Source organism: Hemicordylus capensis, chromosome 1 (assembly GCF_027244095.1).
Source record: "Hemicordylus capensis ecotype Gifberg chromosome 1, rHemCap1.1.pri, whole genome shotgun sequence".
Taxonomy (NCBI): domain Eukaryota; kingdom Metazoa; phylum Chordata; class Lepidosauria; order Squamata; family Cordylidae; genus Hemicordylus; species Hemicordylus capensis.
The window spans coordinates 29,785,361-29,801,565 of NC_069657.1; the positions used below are offsets into that span (position 1 = coordinate 29,785,361).

Genomic DNA, 16,205 nt, shown 5'->3' on the forward strand with positions numbered 1-16,205 from the left:
AATTTAAACTCCCTATTTGTAAAACGTGTTTTGGAGATTTTGGCACAAGATGTTGCTGATGAGAACTTGAATGAGAAAATGGAGTGCATGTATGGTTCAGGCATAAATGCTCTCTTTGGGATCATGGATTTTATGTCCATGGTTTTAGCTTGTTATCTGTTATGGTCCTTAAAAATAGATTGGGCTAAAAACTTGCATAATTAAATATCTTTCCCCAAAATGCTTTCCTTCCATTTCTTTTGTTTGCCAGGATAGAAGATGATGGGAATAGGTGGAAGAAACAGCACACATGGATTTAAAAACAGCTCAGTCTCTTCTTATTAAAATAAGTCTCAGTACCTGAATAATCCTAAAACCAGTGGCATATTTCTTTATTTTTCTAGTGGAGAACTAGTTTTTAAGACTAACCCTTGTCGCAGTCTCTGTCTTGGAAAAATGAATGCAACACCTTCAAGAATAACTAAACCTTCTCAACACTGGTAGAAGCGTTGGGCATGCCCACTGCATTCTATATTCTTTGCCCAAATCTTTTTAAGGAGGTTTCTACCTAAAGAATCTTTTCCAACATATGAGTTTGGGTTGTTTTGTTTTTACACAATCAGTTTTAACAAAATAAAGAGTTGATGTAAATCATGCTATCGCTATGGGGAAAAACAATCTTCAAATCCCATCTGTAGTGACTGTATAAGGTCCCAACCATGAAACTGACAGAGATTCACCAGAACCAAGTCAGTAACTTCAGGAGAAGCTGAGAGGAAGAAATCTGTTGGTTGCAGCCTTCCCAGAATAATTATATTCATAGTTTCCAGTCAGATGAACTAACCTCTTTTTGCCTATATATTAAACACACATATTTTGTTGCTATTGTTGAACTTTTTTGGTACAGAATAATCTTGGATGAGGCTGCCTTGCATTTATCTGACAAGTGTAACGTTGGTACGGTGAACCTCCAAAGAGGTAAGTGTGCTTAAGCTTTTGAAAGGAACCTTTAGAATTTTAAAGGGTGCTACTATATAATTTATTTATTACATTTGTATGATAAGAATCCCTAAATGCGTTGCAATAGATTAAACATGTGTAATAACAGATAGAAAATTAAACATGATTGTCTACTGTAGTAGAATGGGGGAAAGGTATTGCTTGCAGTTCTGAATTTCATACACATAAGCACTTCACAAAACAGAGTTTAGTAAGTTTTCTTCTTTTAAGCAATACATTGAGTTCCAGTAAATCTCAAATTAATGAAAATATCCTAAGACAAAATATAAAGTGGTTGAAAACTTTCATATAGTTGCCCACAGAAGCGCATGCTAGTGACATTTTGTTCCTAGCCAAAATGCAGTTTGAATGCAGTGCCTGCTGGAGAAAAGGAGAAGAGGATACCATCTCCCCCAGGGTGTGAGACTGGGGTGCCTGCCTCTTCTCTTCTGCCCTCCCTGGTTGCCATCTGCCTCCCCCAGGACTGCTTGCGGAGAGGCTTTGCAGGACTGGGGCTGTAAGGGTGACTGGGCAGTTTTTCCTGGTTCCACCTGCTGAGCTTACTGCTCAGCCTATATAGGAAGACTGCTGGTGGTGGCGGCCCCGCTACCGGCGGGGTCGCCACCGGAGGGGTGACACCTAAGGGGGTCGCCCCTTTGGGGGAGCCCCTTCAGGGGAGAAACGAGGACGAGGGCTGGACACTTTGTCCAACCATTTGTATGGAGGGGGGCATTCTATAGTGGGGCTTCTGTTTGGTCCGTTTTTGAGTTGTGCTGAGGTTGGGTTGAAGTTGTAATGTGTGTGGGTTTGTCTGGAACAAAATGCAACAAAAGCAGTTAGAAAGGTACTTTTTAAAGAGCTTGGCTATGCCAACTGACTTGTTATCCACTATCTTCCTTTAGGTTGTAGGGGTCCTGGATCTTTGTGATATAGCAGTCCAACATGGGGACAAGTGGTGGGTGGAGCGGGCAGTGGGACGAAGAGACTACTTTAAAGCCAGTAGAGAGCATCTCTGTGGCATGGTGAGATAGGCAAATAAACTGAACCCAAGCTTAAACTGTGTGTGTTAAGAATCTGCTTTTTAAAGAGGCAATATTTTAGCAGTTTAGTAGATACTTGTTTTGTCTTTTTCAGATTATGTTCGAGTTATGGACATGGGACTCTTGGAACTGACCATAAGGGCAGTAAAACCTGGGTCTGATGGAGAAAGAGTAAGGATTTAAATTGTGACCAGCATTTTGATCCTAATTCAAGTCCTCATTTTTTTTAAAAAAGGTGGGGGGCAGGGGGCTTGATCCTAAACATACCTTTTTGGAAACAAGTTTCACTGAAAGAGATTCACTCCCATATAACTATGTGTAGGGTCAGGTGAATCTTTATTTCAATACTGCTAGAATTAGCTTGGACTTTTAAGCATGATGGCTGATATCCTGACTAATAAAGCACCAGTGCTGCAGATGCAAATCAACTAACTGAGCACCAGCACTCATTTGCACTGGAGAGAGGGACAGATTTTGACAACCCTCAGGGACATATTTTGGGATAACACAGAGGACTTGTTGTTATCCCAAAATATGGTTGTTGAAAGCCATTCCCCTCCTCCTGTGAGCACCAGTGCTGGTGCTCAGTTAATTGACTTGCATCTGTAGCACTGGTGCTTTATTAGTCAGGATATCAGCCATCACGATGGAGATGCCAGGGAGGGCACTTGGGACCTTCTGCATGCAAGCATGCTGGTGCTCTTTCCAGAGCAGCCCCATCCACTAATGGGAATATCTTACAGTGCTCAGACATGTTTCCCATTCAAATGCAAACCAGGGTAGACCCTGCTTAGCAAAAGGGACTATTGATGTTTGCTACCACAAGACCAGATCTCCTCTCTTCTTTAGTCAGGATGTTGGCCTCTGTCCATATATAAAAAGCACATGTTTTGTTTCGTTGTCCATGAACGTTTGACAGTTTTCCCCCAGAAAGATACCTTGTGTTAGTCTCAGACACAATTTTGACTTTTTTATTTTGATGATGATGATGACCATTGTACAGTGGATTCATAAAGAAGACAGAAAAACAAAATAGTTTAAACAAGATATACACAAACGTTTAAACAAACACATGTTTAGGTCAATATACATGGAATTCTTATTATAAAACTTAATAGAGAGCCCAGTTATTTTTTAATCATTCATTTTGTTATCCTTTGACTCTTTTTCTGTTGCCTAGAGTAAGCCCCGCTTTGAACTGCATTGTTCCAGTGACGTGATTCACATCCGAACGTGCTCAGACTCTTGTGCTGCATTAATGAATCTCATCCAGTACATTGCCAGTTACGGTGATTTGAATCCACCTGCTAAGACAGAGCCTACCTCTGGAGTGACCAAACAGAATTCTAAGGTATGAAAAGGCATCTCTACTGATCCCTCTTTTCCAACCATCCTAATTTTATACTGATTGGTTTAATCCACCAGTAGTGTAACTGATCCCTAAGCAGAACTGTTGTCAAGAATAATTAACTCTGCCATGTAGTTTTTAAATTCCTAGAAAAGTAACTTGTAATTCTCTGCTGCCTGGAGCCGAGGACATCTCTGATTGGGTTATCCTTCCCATGTGCTCCCTGGCAGGACTAATTGAAAATATTACAAGTCCGGGATGGATAACCCTGCCCAGTTTTTTTAGTCCTGCTGTGCTCCTAGGCAGATCTCCATAGTCTTCTTATTTTTCTATATTCTATGAGCTATTGTCCTACCTTTCTACTACTTTGTCCCCATTACTGCTAAGTGTCTCTTTCTCTCAACTGCTCCCCCTGCCAACCCCCCCCCCCGTTATTTCTTTCCTTCCCTCTCTCTCCCTTTATACCTATGGAGCGCTGCCGGGCTATCAGGCATATTCTTCTCCCGAGGGGAGGAAGCAGAGTGGGCTTGCCACAAGAGCTCCGGGCTCTCTGCCTCCTGTGCCACCACCATTATGGCTGTGCCACACGAATGAGCAGAAATGGAGGATGCTGGACTGGGTCCTTCCCAAATAGGCCACAAGACTCAGCATTTGACCAGAGCTCAGGAAGAAACACAGCAGGACAGCGTGGGCCTGGCATCTGCCTCGCTCCCACCATTGCTGAGCTCAGCACAGCAAACACGTGCCATTACCGTTTTGAGCTCCAATGGCTCCACAACTTTAGCGGGAATGTCAGGCGCCGCTGCTGCTCAAAGCCATGCCTCCCCAACTAGGACCATGTTGGCCACAGATCTCCAGGGAGCTAGAACCGGACCAGGGAGAGAGGCTCCTTCAACTGGACAGAAGGAGACAGTGACTACACCAGTGAGATCCCTCCTTGTCCCGGCTAGTCAGAATTCCGCGCCCCCGGGTCCCCCTTCTATACCACTTATAAGTTTGCCCCTGGAAATGCCCACTACTTTGCATAATTGGATTAAGGACTCTTTGGCTGTATCAGTAATGCAAAGCTCCAAGCGGGGCAAGAAGAGGGGCAAGGGGCACTATCCCTCATCCAAGGATTCTGAGAACCATTCCCCTAGGAAAGCCAAAAGAAAAAGAGCACAATAAGAAAGCAAGGCGAACTCATTCACTTGCTCAAAGGGGAACTGGTCATGGTGTGTGTGGACTCTGAGGGTGCTGGAGGGGAATCCCCCAACCCTACACCTAGCATGCTAGTACCTCTGAATGTTAATACAGAAGAGCTAAGGTGCAATACTATAATTCAATGTACTACACCTGTGGATATTACAAATGATCTAAATGTTCCTGTTATACCTGTCGAGGCGCCACCTGGGGACCCAGGAGAGGATCCCCTGGACAAGGAGGAAGAGGAATGGTCAGATGGCTGGGAAAACCCAGCATCTACCTTGTCACAATGCTTATTTGTCCAGGAGGACTTTGCGCCTCTTGTGAGTAGGGCCATTAATACTTTGGGGCTTCAATCCATGGTCCCTACAGAGACATTACCCCACACTAAAGGAACACTTGTTTTCCCCAAGCAGAAGAACAGAGAACTAGCACTGCATCTACCTATATTGTTTGCTGATACAGTTAAAGAAGGTCTACTGGCGATATGTAATCGGGACTTAAGGATCAGAACAATAAACATATAGGAGCCTTCTTTAAGAAGGGCAAACAAAGCATCCGCTCTGTCTATAAGGGCTTCAGTGGTGGCATCTTTGCTATCCCGTGCCTCATTCGTGTGGTTGGATGACCTAATTCAGGATCCTCCACTTGACATATATAGCCTCAGATATCAGTTAATAAAAATACAAAAGGCTCAGGCATTCGTATCAGATGCCACCTTAGATGCTATAAGGTTTGCCTCCAGGGCCTCTATGGCAACCGTAGTAGGAAGACACAACCTGTGGTTGAAGCATTGGCCTGTAGATGTGGCATCCAGAGCAAATCTGGCTGCAACCCCTTATGATGGGGTGAAACTGTTTGGTGAGGAAGCCCTCAAGGAGGTATTAGTGGAGTCAAAGGAGAAACGTAAAACCATGCTCCTACCTCTGGCCCCACATCAACAGAAACATCCCCTTCCCAGGAGGACTTTTCAGTATCAGTTTCAGCCCTTTCGGTTGTTCCAACCCTCCTTTCGTGGGAAGGACAGAGGTTTTAGATCTCAGCGCCCCCAATGGAACAGACAATAGGGGGCTAGGGTATACAACCAAAATCACCAGGGCTTCTCAAACCAGCCCAGAATGCAAAATCAATGACTTAACCCTAATGGGTCTGGGGCGTGTGTCTGTCTGTCATCTTACCTAAACAAATGGCAGACGACTACCACAGATCAGTGGGTACAAAGTACAATTGTGACAGGCTACACTATAAATCTAATGACTACTTATATGGGATAACTTCTTCCCACCCCAAGGTCATGCTGGCTTATCAAACATATAGGTCTACTAGACACAATTTAACACTTGATGGACATAAATGCTGTAAAGTTAGTTCCATCCTCTCACAAGGGATTTTGTTCTGTTCTATCTGTTATATTAATTCTCTTGGGTGTGCCTTGGAATGTGCGTCCCAGCACCCGGCTGGGTGGCGGAGGCGCATCCAGGAGAATTGGGCAGCGGCGGGCCCAGCCATGGCGCCAGTGGTGGCGGTTGTGGCGGGTCTGGCCACGTGGCGGCGGTGGGCCCAGCCGCGGAGGCAAGGCGGCGGCGGGCCTGGCGGCAGCACTCAGTCCGGCAGCCTGGGCCTGGCCAGATACTGGGGCAGGTGGGGTGGGGGGAGAGGTAGCCAGCCCCAAAGAGCGCACAGATGCTCTGTGTGAGGGTCGGCTGATTCTGTTCTGTTCTATTCTATTCTATTCTATTCTATTCTATTCTATTCTATTCTATTCTATTCTATTCTATTCTATTCTATTCTATTCACAGTCCCCAAGAAGGACAGGTTTCTCAGGGTGGTCCTGGACCTGAATTTCTTTAACTGTTGGGTTCCAACGTGCAAGTTTCACGTGTAGTCTCTTTGTTCCATAACAGAAGCCCTACAGCACCTAGACCTATTAGCATCCATAGACCTAAAGGAGGCATACTAACATGTGTCAGTACACCCTGACAGCCGACACCTGCTATGCTTCAAGTACTGCGGGGTACATTCTCAGTTCAGGGCCCTTCCGTTGGACTATTATCAGCCCCAAGGGTATTTACTAAGGTACTGGCACAACTTATTGGCCACTGGAGACTACAGGGTGTCCGTGTCTGCTTTTTTTGACAACTTCCTCTTAAGGTCACTGTCCATGCTAACAGCCTCAGGAGACCTTCAGCTAATTCTCCAGACGCTATAACAGGCTTCCTTATAAACAGAGGGAAGAGTCACTTGGTGCCATCATACAAAATATTTCACCTAAGTGTACTAATAGATACCGCAAAAGACAAACTCTTCTTGCCAGAAGAGTGTTTACAGGTTCTACAACAGCTATTAACAGAGATAATATGGGCCTGGGAGGCCAAACTGCTTTCATTAGTGCGGATCCTCAGCTTAATGGTGGCTACCTTGGACTCTGTGCTGTGAGGCAGATTTCACTTAAGAGCTCCTCAGTGGTTCCTACTTCAATTTCAGATTCCTTTATCTATCCCGTAAAAGATTCTGGAGTCACTCCAGTGGTGGATGGTGGACTGCAACCTTTGTTGGGGAAGGGAGTTCCTCAATCCACCCCGAGTGATTATCACAACAGATGCCAGCAAGACGAGATGGGGGTGGGGGCTCATTACCTACACAGAGCAGCCCAGGGATGTTGATCCTCAACAGACTCACTGCACAGCATCAATTGGTTGGAGCTGAGGGCTATTCACCAGGCATTACTATCATTTCAGGACATAATCGACAGCAAACATGTGTTGATCAGAACTGACAACCCAACTGCGAAGGCTCACATAAACAGGCGGGGAAGGGGGGTCAAGGTCATTGTAGACAGAAGCAGAGCTGATCATGTGTTGGGCAGAGAATCACCTAGCTTCAATCATGGCTCACCATGTCCAGGGAGATCTCAACTTGATTGCAGATTGGCTGAGTCGAGAACAACTATCACCAGGGGAGTGGGCGCTCAGCCAGAAGGTCTTCCAGAGACTCAACCAATGCTTCGAGAGACCACAGGTTGACTCACTTTGCATCAGCGCTCAACACACAACTCCCCAGGTTCTTCACTTGCTTTCCATGCCCACAAGCAAGCGCAGTGGATGCACTCTCAACACATTGGCCATCAGGACTTCTGTATGCATTCCCTTCGACCCCCCCCCCCCCCGATTCCTTTGCAGAGTTTGACAACTCAGAGCACAGGTCATCCTAGTAGCTCCATACTGGCCCATGAGACCATGGTTTCCAGAACTGGACTACATGGCCATGGAAGAACTGTGGTTTCTTCTGGTGTCAATGGACGTTGCATCAAGTCCAGTGGAACATCACGATCCAGGCTGCTTGCAGCTAGTCGCCTGGAGACTGAGCGGGGAATACTGAAACAATATGGTTATACAGACAATGTATTGACTTAGCTTGTTAGCTTCCATGAGAGAGTCAGTGAAACACATTTACCAATATATGTGGAGAACTTTCCTAAGCTGGTCGGCTAGACATTCCATTCACAATGGCACAGCGATAATTAGGCACTCCTTAGCCTTTTTTCAGGAGGGCTTGGACAAAAGTCTCAAGGCAAACACACTGAAGCGACAGGCGGCATCACTTGCTGGAATCATCTCAAGGATCTTTAGAAGCAAGGTTCTGCATCATCCACATATTAAAAGGTTCCTGAAGGGAGCAACACTGCTATCGCCCATGGTGGTCCATCAGCTTCCATCTTGGAACGTACACGCCGTTCTCAGAGTGCTACAGGTAGCACCATTTGAGTCAATAAGCACTACAGGTAGCACCTCTGAGAGTCCTATCTTACAAGACAGCTTTCCTGATAGCAATAAGTTCTGCACACAGGATATCAGAACTACATGCCTTGTCTGCTCACAAAAGCCTCTGCAATTTTTTGGCTGAATTGGTGCATTTCATACCGGACCCATTTTTCAGACCTAAAGTGACATCTGCTTATCATATTACCATCTTTTTGTCCTAGACCAGTACATGTACCAGAATGGGAATGGCACAAATTGGATGTTCGGAGGTGCCTCGAGACATACTTAAAATGTATGGAGGGGTTTAGACATACAGAAGCTTTATTTGTTAGTCGTCTTCCAGCGTCTGTGGGCAGTCAGGCATCAGCACCTATTAGTGCCAGATGGATACGTGCATGCATTTCTCTGGCGTATGAGTCTCTTCACCTGTGTCCCCCAGAGAACATACTGGCACACTCTACAAGGGCAATGGCCACATCTGCTGCCTTTTTAGCAAATGCCCCTGTGCAGGAGCTATACACTTACCCCTACTTGGAAGGGGCCATCGATGTTCATGAGGCACTAAAAGATCAATTCATATGCTTCTTCCCAGGCTGCATTCAGTCGCAGGGTGCTTCAGCAGGCTCTTCCCCCGGAGTAGTGTTATGGTCTTCCTCCCAGGAAGGAAGTCTCTGGGAGTCTCTCTGGGAGTCTTCCTCCCAGAGAGTGTTATGGCCAGAGTTGTGGTATGTTCTGATCAGAGATGTTTTCTGCTCCAGACAGCAGAGAACGGAGCATTGGTTCACTTACTGTGAAGGCTTCTTCTTGCTGCTGGAGCTGAGAACATCTCTGCCTTCCCAGTGTCCTGGCCTACTCCATGGGAAACCTATGTACCTACGTATGTACGGTAATGTACAAATTTCTTCACCCAAACTATTGTGTTGTATACTGTTATTTTTTCTACGTATTCTCTTAACTGTTTCTATAGTTGATTACGTTCAGTCTTACTTGCATACTTGGCCTAAAAGAACTGGGTGGGATTATCTATCCTGGGCTCTTAAGGGTTGTACTATTTTTAGTTAATAGTGGTGTGCACAGAACTGCGTCCCCGTGGTCCAGCGTCAGTGGGGTAGTAATGCACTTACTCCTCCCGCCGCTTTCTCCCCGCTCATGCTCCTTAAAAAAAAAATCAAAAAAAAATCTTGGGGTGGAAGTATACCTCCCTGCCGCCCCTGCTCCTCTTTTTGGCTGGAAGTACCATGCATGCCTGCACGGTACTTCCAGTTGAAAATGGGGGCAAGGGTGACAGGGAAGTACACTGCCACCCCAAGAAGTTTTTTTAAAAAGGAGTGTCAGTGTGGGGAAAGCCGCAGGAGGGGTAAATGCACCCCCCGCCCTTAAAGAATCACTGCCACCCCGGCACCAAACCTTTGAACTGCGCCACATTCGAACCGATTTGGAGGCCTCTACAATGGCCTCTGGACCAGTTCATACACATCCCTATCAGTTAGTCCTGGGAACATGTGGGAAGGATAATCCAATCAGAGATGTCGTTGGCTGCAACAGCAATAAGAAACCTTTATGGTAAGTGAACCAATGCTCCATTTTATTTTGATGAGATGGAGGGTAGAGTAGGGAAGGGAGGGCACATTGGCATTATATTGTATGATTATCTTTATGTATGTTCTTAGTCCTGCTGCTTTCTTTCTGTTCTCAGTACTTGCTTGTTTGATTATAAATCATTATAATAAGCAGTTTTTCTGTGGTGCCCGCAAATGTTTCATAAACATGTAAACTTAATATTTTCTTATTCTAAAAGTCCTCTGTCCCCATCTCCCAAGTGCCTTAGAATGAAGGTTGCTATCTGCTTTCACCCATATTTTCCTCCTCTAGATTATTTGTTTTTCAGCCCTGACCCACTCTGGGAGCCAGGGCTTGTTTCTTTGACCATGTTTTCCCTCTTCACTAAATAAGCCTGTGCACAAGTGATAATCTTGTGAAAATTTTCAGTGTTTCGTGTGAGACTGTGACATGGCCTCACGAGCTCATGCCATCTAGCAGACCTGAAATGCCCCTATATTTCTCCTGCTACAGGCTTGAAGGCTAATTGCAGCATCTCTGAGTGAGATTAGCCATCGCATTCCCTCTTGGTCATCTGTTGGCAGTTCTCAGTTGTGGATATTGCCAAGCTCAGGAGGGTACTGACAACTGCGAGTTTGAATAGTCCCACTCTCGAATGCAGTTGGCTCTGATCATAGGCAAATTCCAACTTGATATTCCCTCCCTTTGCCACAGATCCTTAGTTTGGTCTTGCATGGATTGAGCTATCTATTTATATAATTAATTCTTGTAGACGTGCCTGTCCTGGATGCGTGGGGATGCGTCCTAGCACTCAGCGTATTGGCTGGGCAGAGGAGGCTTGTGCTCTGCAGGAGGCCGTTGAATGGCCGCCGCATTCCGACAGTGACTCCAACTTTGGGTGGCAGAGGAGGCAGGTGGGCGGACGAAAATGGCGGGGAGGGAGGGAGCCTGGTGCTAAGCAGATTGGCTGGGCGGCAGTTGGCCGCGTGTTATGGTGGCCAGGATGAACGGGCAAGCAGCAGGTGGGTGGGCTGGATGGCCGCAGCTGCCAGGTGAGCAGATGGGGGGGGGCACACAAACGGACTAAGCAGCAGGTGGGGGGGGAGACGGGCAAGGGAAGTCTCTGGAGGGGTGGGCAAAGGCTGAGTGCACTACTGTACAGATGCTCTGTGCAGGGTCAGCTAGTTTTAAAATAAAGTGTGCCGTCAAGTCGATTTCAACTCCTGGTGCCCACAGAGCTGTGTGGTTGTCTTTGGTAGAATACAGGAGGAGTTTACCATTGCCTCTTCCCACGCAGTCTGAGGTGATGCCTTTCAGCATCTTCCTATATCGCTGCTGCCCGGTATAGGTGTTTTCCATATTCTGGGAAACATACCAGCGGGGATTCAAACCGGCAACCTTCTGCTTGTTAGTCAAGCATTTCCCCGCTGAGCCACTTAAGGTGGACTTGAGCTATTTTAGACATCTGTTATGTCCAAATAGAGCATGTATTGGCAATAAGTAACAATGGTGTTTCAGATATTTAGCTGAATTGCAACTCATAGGGGTAACAGGTTCAGCTCATTTGTTCGCTTGAGAAGAAATAATTGAATACTGTGATTCACAAATAGGTGGGTTGGTGTTACCAGCTATTCCATTAGCAGTTACAAGGGTTTGTTTGTTTATTTATGTATTGTATTTTTATACTGCCCAATAAAATTTTCTCTAGGTGGTTTATAAAATAAAACAAACTGTTAAAATACAAATTAAAACAAAACAATTTAATACCATTAAGACAGCTATCAAAATCAAACCAGATTCAAGATCAAGTATTTGACTGATTTCTGAGCAAGACATTGAACCAACAGGTAATCCTGACTTTACAAAGTTAGGAAACCATATTCTTACAAAAAGCTAACACATACTATAGTTATATGTGTTTCTCAAGAGCAATGCTGTATCCTTTATAACCTTGTCTTTGTACAATTTTTGTCTTGTAGGCAGATGTTTCTAGCCGTCCATCTTCTCAAGGGCCAGTTCTTGCTGAAGCAGACCAACAGATTTTACGGGATTTAATGAGTGATGCTATGGAAGAAATTGATACCCAACACCTTTCTTCATCCACTGAACCACAAGCTAATGGTAAAGTATTGCAGATTTCTTCCATTTGTAAACTGACAACATTTAAATACAGTAATCTGTATGCATCTGCATGAACTTTGTGAATATGATGCACTTTGTTTATACATCACTTACTTATTCTAGATAGCTGCTAATGCAAGGGAAAATATTAATGATGTAACATTTCCTTTTTATTGAACTAAATGAGCTTGTATCTCATATTGGAGTTTTGTGTCATATTGATTACCAAGGTGATGCTGCAGAAGTATACACATGTTGGGATGGGGCAGGGAAAGAGGATTTATGGGTGGTGAACACAACAGTCCAAGTTGGGAAATTAAGCACTGGCATGGTTAGGATATTTGAGCAATTAGAGAGTTGCAAGAAGATGTCTTTTAGAAGGAGCACTAGAGCAGATCTAGCTGTGTAAAATCACTTCATACTGGAGCTCAACATCTTACTCTTGATCCTGATGTAAAATTATCCTTTATGGTTAAAGTCAGTCAAAGATAATATTGTGCTATAAATGCTAAATTATGCACCTAATAGCTCAGTTCAAACAAACATCCAAACAATGGCTTGGAAAATTAGAAACCAGCCATGAGTTTGTGTGCCTCTTTCTCACACATGGCTGCACTTTCAGTTTGCAAAGTGGTGGTAACTGTAACTTGGTGTGACATCAGGATCAGCAAACTATGGTTAGCACTTGTTCTCACAAGCAGAATTCGAAACCCATTTTGAAATGGGTTTCCAAGTCTGGTTTGGAAGACAAAGGCAAATAACTTGCTTATCTTTGAGATGATCCATGTTTCCTCACAAAATGGGTTCTGTGCCTGCTCAGTAACCTGCACAGAAGAATTCCTAAACTCCATGAAGTGCTCTTCGGCTCAGCCATATCTTATGTGTGGCACTACGGTTATTTTTGGTGGGAGAGTGCCTTCTCCTCAGTTCCTTCTCTACTGCCACGCTATTTGCATTGTGAAGGATTCACTCTGTTTGTTTCCCAGTTCCTGTGTGTGTGTGGGGAAATTCCTGATTATTCTAGCTTTGACCTACAGACTTTTGGTTTATCTTTGACCTTCAGACATGGTTTATTATTTGTATCTCATCTTAAGTTCGTTCTATTGCTGAGATTTCTGGCTTTTAATTTCTGGTCTGTTTCTTGTTTCTCTTTTGTATTGCACTTTTGCTGCTGGTCTGATGGACTCGGAAAAAACTTTTTAAAAGTTTGCCTCTTGTAGAGGAATGCTACCCTCCTCTGATAGGCACGATGAATGTTTGATTTACCTGGGTGAAAACCACAACGTGAGATCCTGAAAATCTGTTTGGCTGTCTCAAAGCAAACGTGAAAAAGCATGCAGCATTATGGAAACTCTGTCTCCATGCAGCATTATGTGAAACTGCGCTTCCACCCCCAAATTCATGCCAAGGTCCCCACTTTCATAGATTTTGATGTCGACCTACTACCGAGGTTGACATTGAGGGATTCACCTACATCCATAATTCGAACTCCTCCTCCTGATAGAGAACAAAGAGAACAGAGAACATGTTTAAGAAACCAGAGGCAGTGAAAAAGGATGGTTGACGTCAACACCACAAAAAGCATAAACATCAAAGATGATGCTTGCCAGGTTCATCGAACTCCAAGCATTGCTGATTGTCTACATAGACATCACAGCCATCGATGTCTACTATGTCCTGATGTTGCCAACATGACAACATCGAAGATCAAGACACAAGAAAACCCTACCAAAAGCAGGGTATGCAATGTGTCACCTGGTATGATAGAATTCTCACTGGATGTATCTCCAACTCAATCCATCCATGCAGATGACACTGACTTCAGTAGGGGGAAGACAGATCTCTTCAAAAGAGATGTCCTCAATTTTACATGAGAAGACCACCTCAAGGAATGTAGAGTCTCTGATGGGATCCACCAACCACAACTTCCCCAGGTTCTACATTGAAGGATTTTCCTCATGGACTGGACAGTGACAAAGATTCTGGAACAGTTGCAATTCAAAAAACTCCTTCAGCATCCCCTGTAAGAGTGACCCCTCGATGTTTTCCATCCTACGTTTGTAGAGAAAGATACCATTGGTTCTAGGTTGAACTGGTTCTCACATCCATATTGCTAGCCCTGTACGTGGAACAGATAGCATTTCTGAGAATGCTACCTTGGGGGTCCTGGACTTCAGTATGCTACCTAGCAGACTAAATTTGGCTTCTAGGATCTCCTGACCGCATTTCCCAATATTGTTGGTGCCAACGTGCACCACAAAAGCTGAATCCTCCCCAGCACTGCTTAACAACCTATCTAGATGCCACATGACGTCCGCAAGCTTCACACCAGGCAGGTAAGTCACTGTGCGGTTGACACACTTGTCACAGATCCATCTCTCTCTACCCCAATGATTGAATTGCCCGCTACTAGGAGTCCACCATCCTCTGGAGGAGTATCCCCTGTGCGAGAGGATATGGGCTCATCACTCACGGAAGGGGTTCCTTCTAAGGGAGCGTTTCCCTTTTCCTCAGAATAACAAGCTCCTTCCCCGAAATGTTCATTCTCCCTGACAGCAGAGGAGTAATCAGCCTGGGAGTGGGATGCCTCTATCACATCTCATCCACGTACCTCTATGACTCTCTGAGCTTCTCCAGATCAGCCACCTTGGCTTCGTGGGAACGAACTTGTTCCCTGAGAGCCAGGAGCTCCTTGCACTGATTACACGCCCACGACTTCTGCCTATCGAGCAGATAGTCATATATGCAACACTCAGTACAATACACTGGGAAGCACCCACTCCCCTGTTGGCTTTCTATCTTCATGACTGTTTTTGTTAGCTGTTTAGAGTATTTGGAGATTGTTTATTTGGAAGTCAGATCTTAGCTGAAGTTGTCAGCTATTCAACAGTTGAAGCTTTATTTCTCACAAATATGAAAGAGGGAATAGTACTTACCTTCTTTTCCCACTGGGTTTCTTGTGATCAAGGGGGCTCCTTTCAAGCTCCCCCCTCACCCACACTTCCCTACTAAAGGTCTTCTACTTGAGAAGGAGAAGGGCTTCTTCTTGAAATATTTCCAGATCCCCAAACAGAATGGAGGACTCCGTCCCATTATGGACTTATGGCAACTAAAGAAACACGTGAGACTGAGAAAATTTGGAATTATATCCTTACAAGACATCCTTCCCCTACTAGCGAGGGAAGAATGGTTTGTGACTCTAGACCTAAAGGATGCCTATTTCCATGTGGGAATACAGCTGAAATACAGAAAATATTTGAGATTCACTCTGGGTTCTAGAGTCTTCCAGTACACGGTCCTACCATTCAGACTTTGTACAGTGTCCCATGTCTTTATCAAGTGTGTAAGTACACTTGTAGCCCACCTGAGGACACGGGAGATATCAATATTTCTTTAGCTAGACAACTGGTTAGTGACATCAGAGTACAATGTGGACCTAATCTCTCATGTTCAGTACATCCTAGACCACCTAGTAAAGCTAGGAATCAAAGTAAACTGGATTAAATCAATCCTAGAACCGCAAAAATGAATTCAGTTCATAGGAGCAATTTTGGACTCCAAGACAAAGAGGGCCTACCTACCGGGGACACAAGGGAGTTGATCATGCAGCTGATCTCCACCCTTTCACTCAGCCCAAGACAAAGTGTTCATACCATGCAAGGCTATTAGGTTTGATAGCCTCTTGCACAGCCACCATCACTCATGTGGTGCACCAGATTCTCCAGCTCCAAAGTTGGTTTCCATCGGTATACAGACCAAATTTAGACAGCCAGAACATGTGACCAACTCTTACACCTCCTGCAGTACAGTCCCTGCAGTGATGGACCAGAATGGACTCACTCTCAATGGGGGTGCCCTTCAAGTTTCTAACCCCATCATTAATGTTGACAACAGATGTCTCCATAAAAGGTTGGAGAGCATACTGTGCAGGATTTCATGCCCAAGGCAAATGGACAATGCAACAGCAATCCCTACACATAAACCTTCTGGAATTGCTGGCAATATTACACTCCCTGAAATCCTTTCTACTTCTGTTGAAAAATCAAATAGTACAAGTTCTGCTGGACAACACAATGGTGATGGCATACATTAACCCGCCAAGAGGGGAATGGTCTCCTGGTCTCTATGCAGTCTAGCCCTACAATTGAGGATGTGGAGCATAAACCATCATGCGTGCCCAGTTGCCCTGCACATCAAGGGCATAAACAATAC

At 44.9% G+C, this 16,205-nt stretch overlaps 1 protein-coding gene across 3 annotated transcripts in view; it reads left to right on the top strand.

Annotated features, from left to right (window-relative positions):
- The window catches only part of ATG2B (autophagy related 2B), a 111,659-nt gene that overhangs the window by 64,930 nt on the left and 30,524 nt on the right, over positions 1 to 16,205 (top strand). For all 3 annotated transcript variants that reach the window (XM_053267763.1, XM_053267755.1, XM_053267748.1), the window contains exons 26-29: positions 887 to 957; positions 2,113 to 2,189; positions 3,199 to 3,369; positions 11,852 to 11,993. In XM_053267763.1, coding sequence (XP_053123738.1) covers positions 887 to 957; positions 2,113 to 2,189; positions 3,199 to 3,369; positions 11,852 to 11,993 — 461 coding nt within the window. The remainder of the gene's footprint in view (positions 1 to 886; positions 958 to 2,112; positions 2,190 to 3,198; positions 3,370 to 11,851; positions 11,994 to 16,205) is intronic.